Source organism: Magnolia sinica, chromosome 9, assembly GCF_029962835.1.
Source record: "Magnolia sinica isolate HGM2019 chromosome 9, MsV1, whole genome shotgun sequence".
Lineage (NCBI taxonomy): Eukaryota > Viridiplantae > Streptophyta > Magnoliopsida > Magnoliales > Magnoliaceae > Magnolia > Magnolia sinica.
The window spans coordinates 76,891,463-76,901,439 of NC_080581.1; the positions used below are offsets into that span (position 1 = coordinate 76,891,463).

General features: G+C 40.0%; 1 protein-coding gene across 5 annotated transcripts; it reads right to left on the reverse strand.

Annotated features, from left to right (window-relative positions):
- Positions 1–974: 974 nt before the first annotated feature.
- On the reverse strand, positions 975–9,977 carry LOC131255743 (uncharacterized). Of its 5 annotated transcripts, none has more exons than XM_058256547.1 (3): positions 2,270–4,497; positions 1,971–2,079; positions 975–1,199 (listed from the first exon to the last, which is right to left on the reverse strand). In XM_058256547.1, exon 1 carries the CDS (start codon positions 4,307–4,309, stop codon positions 2,720–2,722), a length of 1,590 nt encoding a protein of 529 aa, XP_058112530.1. In that variant the 5' UTR covers positions 4,310–4,497; the 3' UTR covers positions 975–1,199; positions 1,971–2,079; positions 2,270–2,719. The 5 variants fall into 5 exon arrangements, 3 of the variants coding, with proteins under 3 accessions (XP_058112530.1, XP_058112528.1, XP_058112529.1); XR_009176366.1 differs by lacking the exon at positions 975–1,199 and adding an exon at positions 9,852–9,977 and having other exon boundaries at positions 1,686–2,079; positions 2,270–2,620; XR_009176365.1 differs by lacking the exon at positions 975–1,199 and adding an exon at positions 9,852–9,977 and having other exon boundaries at positions 1,686–2,079; positions 2,270–2,630.

Below are 9,977 nucleotides of genomic sequence, written 5' to 3' on the forward strand. Positions count from 1 at the left end.
CACAAATCCTATAGGGAGGGTATTTTTGGTGCATGATGCATCCAAATTAGGACCCACAATTTGAACAATTTAATTTCAATTACTTATATTCCACGTGCGCAATTTTTAACGCCTTGTTCTTGTAGACGCCTCAAAATGAGTTGTTCTCATTTCAGTAATTGTGTATTAGAGATCTCAATCTCTAATACATAATTACTTCATGCTAACAGTATTTACATATTAGAGATCAAGATCTCTAATACAAAATTGAAGTTAACTAAAATGAGATGAACTTATTTTTAGGTGTTTACCAGAGAATGGCCTAAGTATTTCTAATTGCCAGCGTATCATCCATAATACCTGCCAGAGTATCAACATTTCTCCCTCTCCCTGTCTATGTTTTATTTATTTTATTTTATTTTATACAAGTGGATCTATCGTTTGGTGATCCAAATCATTATTGTGTTGGGCACTACGAGGGTTGTCAATGGGCCAGTAACCTTTTGAATGGCTTGATTTTTATTTCCGGTTAACAGTAAAGCTTGGGTCTGTCCCACTTAGCAATCATGCACCCAATTTCAGGCCCAATCCAAACCATTAAGATCATAAATGAGCCTGCTCATTGGCTCAGGCCTGACCTTAATACAGAATTTTGCAAAACCTAACTCTAGGCCCAACCCACTGACCCACATCATAAATACAAGCCTCACACTTGTAGCACCATGACCCAAACATAATGGGACACCATGGATGGTTCATAAATCACAACCCCAAAGATCTCCTTGATGGGACACTCCTAACCTTTCAAGTTGTGGCCTACACAAAATATTAGGGTTGTTAATGGGCAGAGCCCAGGCGAGGCAAAATCAAAATTTGATAGGCCTGGGCCGAGCAGTTCAAATCCATGTCAAAGCCGACCCCAGGACGGGCTGACAGCCCTAAGAACCATATAGAAAGGGTCCACATTCAACTAAAGGAAGGCCCACTCATCGGTGTCTAGGATTGTCCCATGAGATATTTTGGAGCATGGTTCATCCAACAAGCGGCTCAATGGATCATTGGCCTGGATCACTAAGCAATGGGCCCCACTTATACAAACTGAAAACTTGAGTATAGTGTTCATATCTTAGGGAGAGTAAGAATACTAGTTCAAATAATTCGTCTATGTACATATGCTACAGTTTTGTTGGCAGAATTTCTCCAAGCCACCAGACAGAGATCTGCATCCAACATTCAAGAATCATACAAGTGGTGCATGTTGACAAGTTCTGGACCGTTCGTGAAGGCCCACATCTAAAAAGACCACAGTGATGGGGTTATCCAAACCATCTGCTTGTGATCTACAAAATTAATGGTTCACATTCAGTGGGCAAACGTCTCATGTTTGACAATAAAGATTGTCCAATAAGTGCGATTTTTTGAAGAGCCAATATGATGAACGGTCTGGATCTTGTACAAGCTTTGCCCAGTGTAGAAGTTGGCAGATACAAAAGCTTTCTCACATGTTATGATGGATGAACAGAATACACAATAATATAGGGATTTTTCCATATAAACTGCCTTCTGTTGTTCCAATTCCAGATAAACACCTCCCTTTTTTTAAAATCCCAAATAAGCGCCTTCCTTTTAGGCAGCTACCCAAAAACACCATCTAAGATAGATAGATGGGAGATAAACCTTCAATTATGAAGCAGTATTGAGGTTTTGGTGGCGGCAATCAAGGGAAATTTTAGCTGTAGAATTTCCATTTTTTCATTATAGAAACTTGATAATATCTAGACGAAGATCTTTAGGTTACTTGTACTAAAATCTGACTTTAAATTTTTTATATCTTCTGCATTTGAAAATCCTAACATATGCCTAAGCGATGGGCCCTTATTTGGGAATTCAAAAAAATAGGGAGGGATTTAAATGGGATTGGACCAAAGAATAGGGGTTTATATGGAAAAATCCCAACTATATAAAGAAATGAGCAGGAGAAGGCTGCTTACATAACCACATCAACGGTGCTGCTTGCCGTTTATACAGAGATTCAATGATGTTACAGCTTTTCATTATAGATTCACATGCCTTTGAAAATGGGCAATGGAAGCACAAAACCTGTCAGACAAAATACAAATGCAGATTAGAGTTACTGAGTTTCACAAGATAAATATCTAATTCGAACATAAACGTTTGGCCCACCTGATGGGCAGACCAACCAACTTTTTGGGCTGGGAAACGTTCAGTGCAGTTGCACGGCCCCGATTTTGAAAATGTGTGCCATGCTGGCATGTGTGATTCAACTCACCTTTTTATCTCTCCTTTCATGAATCACCTTAACATTTCCCCCATAGAAGTTCCTTCATTGGTAATGCCCGTTTCACCGGAGCTCCACGTGAAGTTTTCCATCATGAAACTTTGTAAGTGTACTATCAGAAGCTTGGAGGCCATTAACTGGACAAATAGGTTGCACATCTACTACAAGACTCATTAGATGAATGGCTCAAATAATCCTCCCAAGGGTCCATGTGGGCCTCATCATGAATTGGCCGAGCAACAGATCTTGACCACTATAGAGTGGAGTTAATCTCTTCAATTAATATGGGCCAGATGTGAATCACAATTCCTTAACAGCATAGAGGTGTTTTCTGATTATCCACTGCAAGAGACTTCAAATTTGCAATCAACTGCACCAGTACAAATCATTTAGACAAAAAAGAACAGGTTTTTTGCAAAAAATGGATTCTCTTCCATTCTCTTAACCATCACTATTGCTAATCTCAAAGACGATATGTCGAGCAAGGGAAGTAGGGTCCACTGTAGATGACACCGTTGTCCTAGAACGGCAAACAGAGATAAAGGATTTTTGCTTTCTGGCAGAAACACCGAGTTTGCTTGCTGCCTGGAGGAATCGTTTCCTGACGTCACTTTTTCCAAGCTTGCTCTTTGGTGTTTCAGTACTCGGGTTGGCAAGCAACGGGAGGGAGAGAGTTATAGGTGGGGTTTTGGCTGTGAATTGAGTATCATTAGCCACATTTCTTGAACAACAACCGTTGATTCCGGACTTAGAAGAATTATGAACTTGGTGGGCCCCTTTGCTGTCAGAAATGTCATCGCTTGCAGCATTTCTCCCATTCTTATCAGGATCAGCTGGTCTTGTGGCAACCAAAACAAACGTTTCATTTTCACTCAGATTTTTACTGATCATGGAGGAAAAATTACACTTGGAATTCTTTACATCAGAATCTCGATGACCTTGACGAGTCCCATTCATAACATCGCATCCCTCCATATCAAGAACCATTCTCCCCATCGCAAGAGAAGAAGACACTCCTATTTTCCGACGCTTTTTACAAATATTGGCTGCAACATAACACTCAGACTCATCCACATCAGAATCTTGATGGCCTTGGTGGGCACCATTGTCATCAGTAATGTCATTGCTTGCATCACTTTTCCCCTTCTTACCAAGGCCCTTTATTCCTATCACAACAGAAGCAGACTTTTTACTTTTGATACACTTTTTACTGATCTTGGATCCAATATTACACTTGGAAACCTCTACATCGAAATCTTGATGACCATGATGGGCCCGGCTGTCATCAGCAATGTCATCACTCGAAGCGTTTCTCTTCCTCTTATCAAGACCCCCTGATCTTGTCACAGCAGAGGTAGACATTCCAGTTTTGCCATCTTTTTTACTAATCTCAGTTGCAAAATTACAATGGAACTTCTCTACCTCAGAATCTCGATGACGATGATGGGCCCCACTGTCAACAGTAATGGCATCGATTGCAGCATCTCTTCCCTTCCTTTCAAGACCCGTTATACCCATCGTGACAGAAGCAGATACTCTTGTTTTGCTACAGTTTATACTAATCTCAGTTGCAATGTTACACTCAGACTGCTCAAAAGTAGAATCTTGATTATCTTGATGGGCCCCACTGTCATCATTAACGTCATAGCTTGCAATGCTTCTCTCCTTATCAGACAATTCAGTTTTGTTGCATTTTTTACTGATCTTGGATACAATATTACATTTGGACTTCTCTATGTAAGGATCAATCAATGGATGGACCATGTTATTTTCTGACGTGTTCTTGTTATGCTTATTCCGTTTCATGGAAAATTCTACTCCAGTTGTACAACCAATATTATTGGTGCATTGAATTTCTACTAATTTTTGCATTTGGGAGTCTACAGATTGCTCGGCCAGTTCGTTAGGGTTTCTTAAGCTCTCAGCTTGCCAGTTGAATATGTTCCTCTCATCGGATTCGGAAAAGTACCTAGTGAGGATACCAGTCACAGATATTATCCCAGATGAACCGACACTATTATTGCCGCTCATCTATTGAGAAATCCTGTCTTTTCGACCAACCATAGCATTGCTGATATCAGTTGTGGGCGCTAATTGACTATGTATATGCTGGACCTGAGTTGCACTCATTCGAAGAAACCAAGACACTTTTGATCCTTGAAAAGCATTCTTTATCAGAAGTGAGTCTGGAAGGTGGTAAAAACATGACTTCCGCTTCACCAACACAAGTAAACAAAGGACTGTGACCAAGTAGAACTTTTCGAAATTAGAATTCAAAAATAAGTGAAATAGTTGCAGGTCATACCATCAATGCATGAACTCTGACCTCTCCAAGATTTGGAAAACAAAGGCAGTGCTCCCTCCCAAGTTTTCCTATGCCACAGTTCAACACTAGTTACATTTTTCAGAATCTATACAAAAAGAAAATATAGCACTGCAGATCCAAAAAAAAAAAAGAGAGGGGAAAAAAAAGAGGCAATATAGCACCATAAATACTGAGCGTGTGTTTGAGTGCGATTGAATTGAATTGTAATTAAGTCTAATAAAATGGAAAGAGATATTTTGCTGTTTCCTTCCTAATAGCTAGCGTTCATGAAAGGTTTGGACTCCAAATGGCAATTAAGCTACTTTTGAGTTAAGAGTTGAGAAAGTGATGTGTGAGGGCTACTTCCTTGTATAATACTATGACAAATCATTAATTTTCACCATTTCCTCTTGGTTAAACTGAATGTTTTCTATTTGTTGACGGACCGTGATATCTCACGTGTGGCCATGTGTGGTCTACTTTACATGGGGATTACGGTTTCTAGAGTTGTTTTTCCTTTTTAGTCCTAAAGATGATGTGTTAGAATAGAGTTGAAGTTCATGGGCCTTGTTTTATGTAATAACTCAAGCATGAGGGTATTTTTATACTTCCGCATTTATTTTGAAAACCCTAATAACAAGATAAGGAGAAGCTAGGGGCGGCACAACCTATTCAGCCCTTCTCTCTTTCTCTCACTTCTTCTCATATTCCCTCTATTTCTCCTCAATCTCAGTCAAGAACACTACTAAACTGATTTGTGCATCCAAACACAGCTTGAATATTTAGGTACAATATTAAGTGACTATCAGTTCAGAAGGAAATAGCAAAAGTATCAAGGTGGAAGGTACACATTCTACTAACTGTCGGTTTTAGTGACCAATATAACTTATAAACATCCTTTGTCCTTTTCTTAATTAATGAGATACTAAACATTACTTCTAGTCTCATAAGTCTAATTTTCTCTTAACACAATTTTCTTTCTTTCTTTCTTTCTTTCTTTTTTTTCTTTTGATAAATGACGGAAATTGCTGGTGGGGCAAACCCAAAATTGTTGTGCAGTATCTTGGCCTCCTTCTTAGGGCCTACAATTGAACAATTCAAGAAGAAATTGGTGTCATGGAAGCACCCATTCCTCTACTTTGATGAGCATGTTACTCTGATCAAATCCACTCTTGCTAACCCGCCACCAAATTATCTATCACTCATCCAAATTCCTTACAGTGTGGGGGGAAAAAAGCTTGAGAAAATCCGAAGGAACTTCCAAAAGGAACTCATTGTCAAAGGGAAGAAGGAACGGCGCACGTATCATCCAGTGAATTTTTTTATTATTATTATTTTATGATGGATTAGTATCATCATGTAAATTGAGAGGAAGTCCAACGGAGAAAGGAGGAAGCCGGGCTTGGTTTGGGTGGAATTAAGGAAAGAAATTGGGCTATTCTCGCAAATGGTGGAGGGTTGGAAGTGAACAAGATGCATTATGGAATAAGGTAGTTCCCTCAAATACGGGAAACTAGGAAGATGATGGGAACCGGGCAATGTCTCAAGAAGCAATGGATCGTCTATGTGGAAAATCATCTTGAAATTTGCCTTTCCACTAGAGGTGTGGATGAAATCTTTGAGAAATGATCAGATTCAAAGTGGGCTTGCAGCAATAGAGTTTGCTTTTGGGAAGCTTTATGATTGCAAGACAGCCCCTAGCTATAAGGTCTCCACAACTCTAAACTCTAGCTATGCAAAACATGCTCATGAAAGATTCTTATGAACTAGAGGATGAAAAAATTGTTTGGAATCTCGACTTCATCTATGCGATTTTCAGGTTATTGACCTTTTGGACCTCCCATATTGGGTCACCCTAATACCCCTTTGAAGAAGATGATGAATGGTGGGCTCCTTACAACAAGTTTGTTTCTCCTTGAAGAACTTTGTCTCATAAGCTCCCCCTTGGGAAAAAAGTTTGGGTTACCTATGCCCTACCTTGTTGAGGCATTATGATTAGACAGTCACAACTAAAACGATCCTTAAAATAGAGAACCTTAAGAGAAGAAATTGGTTGCTTGCAAAAATGCATTTCATCTCTTGGGAAGAGGAAACCATGGACCATTTTTTCTTTGATTCTCAGTGACTTCTTCCATTTGGTCTTTCTCTTTTTGAAATAGAGTGGGCTCTTCCGAACTCAATATTGAATGTTATGGATGGTTCGGGTGGTAGGCCTTTCATGTCAACTGGCAAGAACCTTGGAGGATGCTCCCTCTTGACATTATATGGAACAAAAGAAAACATAGGATTTTTAAATTTAAAGCAATCAAGCTTGTCCCAAATTTGGGGTTGTGTAGCCCAAGAGTTCTAAAATATCGACTCTCTCTCTCTCTCTCTCTCTCTCTCTCTCTCTCTCTCACACCGATCAACACCCCCTCTCTCTCTCTCTCTAATGACACAGCCCGCAAGACACCCATCACAACCCCCCCCCCCCCCGCGGATTTGCATGCCAATAACAAAGGAGGCCATCGATAGATTCAAGCATGACCTACGAAACCCCAGTCAAATCAAGGACTCTCCACCAAACTTCAAGAGTGAGAGAACAATGAAGAAAGAGATGATCCACGTTTTCGACACACAATAGACACACATTAGGCAGAATCATGCCTCTTTTCCTCAGGTTATCAACCATGAGCACTCTATTTTTGCTCATCCATCACATAAAAGCAACAACTTTTGAAGACACTTTGTAAAACCAAATATCTCATGTATGACAACATCTCACTGACGAGGGAGGGAGGGTGAGGGATCCATAGAAAGATTGCACTGAGAAGGAACCCAAATCCCAAATTGCGGCTGGATCAGAAGATTTATCTCCCCACATCCCAAACTGCAACTTTGATCTCTTTGATCAAAATGCCTTTATTGATTGAGGTCCACAAAAACACATTACTTAAGTCACCCTCCATAATGAATTTTCCAAAAAGTTATTTTGAGAAAATCCTCGACCTTACCAAAAGAGCTTTAGCCACCTTTTCTTGAATCTCTCTATCCACCCTGTTTGGCAAACAACAATATAATTGCTTGCTTATCGTATGTAAACTCTATGCTAACTTGAAAGCCCTCTGTTACAATGAAAGGAGTTGGGGAGATAATGGGTTAGGTCTAGACTTGGGCCAGATCGGTCGGAGCACAACCCGATTAGTAATTGAGCCAAAAGGTCAGGTCAGGTCCAAATTGGGCTTGTTTGGTAATCAAGCCCCTAATTTCAGGCCCAAGCCAGCACATTAGCATCCTAAATAGGCATGTCTAGCATGGCCCTTTGTCACCCATATAAAGGACCGATTATTAAGATCCTGATAGGCTAGCATGGCCCTTTGGCACCCATAAAAAGGACCAATTGATTTTATTTTATTTTCAAATAATATTGTCGATGTACATTTCCAAATAGCCAAGGTTTTCAAAGGCCACTATGAATTTCATAGGGCTCCAGCTTGTTCTAACAATTGCTCCAAAAATTTTATTAAATTCTAGAAAATCATTTCCGTTTTTTTATGCTTCCACACTTCACCATTGACCATAGCGATTGATATGGTTGGGCATCATGTGGGTGAGCCACAAAAAAAATCAAGGTGATCGGACTGTGATGGCCATTTGATTAGTGACCTGCAAAAGAGGAATTACCACAAAGTTGAAAAAATTGGGCAACAGCCCATATTTAAAGGGTAAAACCTACAATGATCAGATGGCAGGGGTGGTCCAACCACCGCAATTTTTGTCGTACAACCCAATTGCTTGGTTATCAGCCAGATCAAAAGCCCCAATTGCTACATATGCTTGCCACATCTGGTGGAGATTCCACTTCATTGAGTTTCCATGATCCAACATCATAATAGCAATTCTCTAATCTATATCTAAATGAAAGATGGGATCAATGGGCTACCAAGAATATCATCCGGGGTAGGGCACACCTTATTTTGGCAATTGAGCCAAGACCACCTACACCAAAAAATCCAGCTATCCATCCAATCATTGCACTACTTTCCATCACTCACAGACTGTTGGTTGTACTTCTAACCATCCATTTCTAGACCGAAACTCTGGATGCCCAGGATGGTCAGAGGGAGTCTTCAGCAGAGCATCCACATCCACTGTGGGGCCCGCGAGATTGAATTGTTGGGGAACCACGGAAGCAAATAGAGACGAATCAAGCAAGCTACACGCAATCGCACAACCAAGTCCAAACAAGAACAATCCAAATTTTACATGGAAAAGCCCTTTCGAGAAAAACCACGGCACAAAGCGATGAGTAATGCACTATGAAAGCAGAAATTATAAGAGATGGAGTCTTACCAATTCAAACAAGCCATGAATCTACTTCACAAGCCCTAGCTATGCCCTTGAACCCTTAGGAAGGAATTAAAAAGGCCTAATACACCTCTTCTTTCCCAAATCCCAATTACACCCGATATATAAACTATCATAACCGGAATCCTGCACTTACGCAATTCTGCATGCGCTCAATGGGACCTTCAATAGCATCGACATCCCATCGAGGATCTAGCGATGTCATCGAATTCACTTCAATGACATCGAGTAGTAACACTAAAAAGTTCTAGCAACCAACATGGAATCTTCCGGATTTTTCCAATGGGATCGAGTATCTGTAGATGGCATCGACATCTGCTCGATGGCATTGGGTGGTCTGTCGATTGCATCAACAGATCCTGTTATTGACAAATTTAAGACATCAACAACAATAATCACAGAAATGTACGGGGCCCCACTTGTAAGAACATTGTTATTAATCTAGCAGCACATCTGGCAACACCCGTTTCTCCACAGAATTGGAACCACCCATTTTCCTCCCACATTCGAAATAAATTACAGAAACAGTATTGTCGATTATTTCCAACCTAATTCAATCATATTTCTAGCACATGGCACCTCAATAAACTCCCAACAAATAGCCAAATAACGAAAAATAGCAAATACCCATCTCCAACAAGCATCATCAAGAATCCATTTTCACATTTAAAAAAAAAAAAAAAAAAAGAAGCATCAAATGACAAAATGCTCCATACACACCAATAGGACATCCAACCGAGTAAAAATTGCAAAACCCATCTTGAGAAATACATCGAGAACCGACTTTTTTAATCAAAACAAAGCATCAGATGTTCATTTGAAGAATTCCAATCAAAGAAACAGAGAAAGATAAAAGACTAAGGAAGGGATTACGAGATAATGGAGATGATGATGATGATGATGATGGGATTTTAATCTTACTTTTGAGGTCTCGAGTTGTAATATCTGGAGGAGTAGATATTGCAATGCGGGTGCCGAGGTTGGTTTCTGTAACTACAGGAAATTCAATGGAAGAAGGCATTTGAAGAATGGAAGAACTTTTGAGCT

What these genes read in the sequence shown, in the direction of transcription:
- LOC131255743 (XM_058256547.1), bottom strand. Translation starts at nt 4,309, where the DNA reads ATGAGCGGCAATAATAGTGTCGGTTCATCTGGGATAATATCTGTGACT.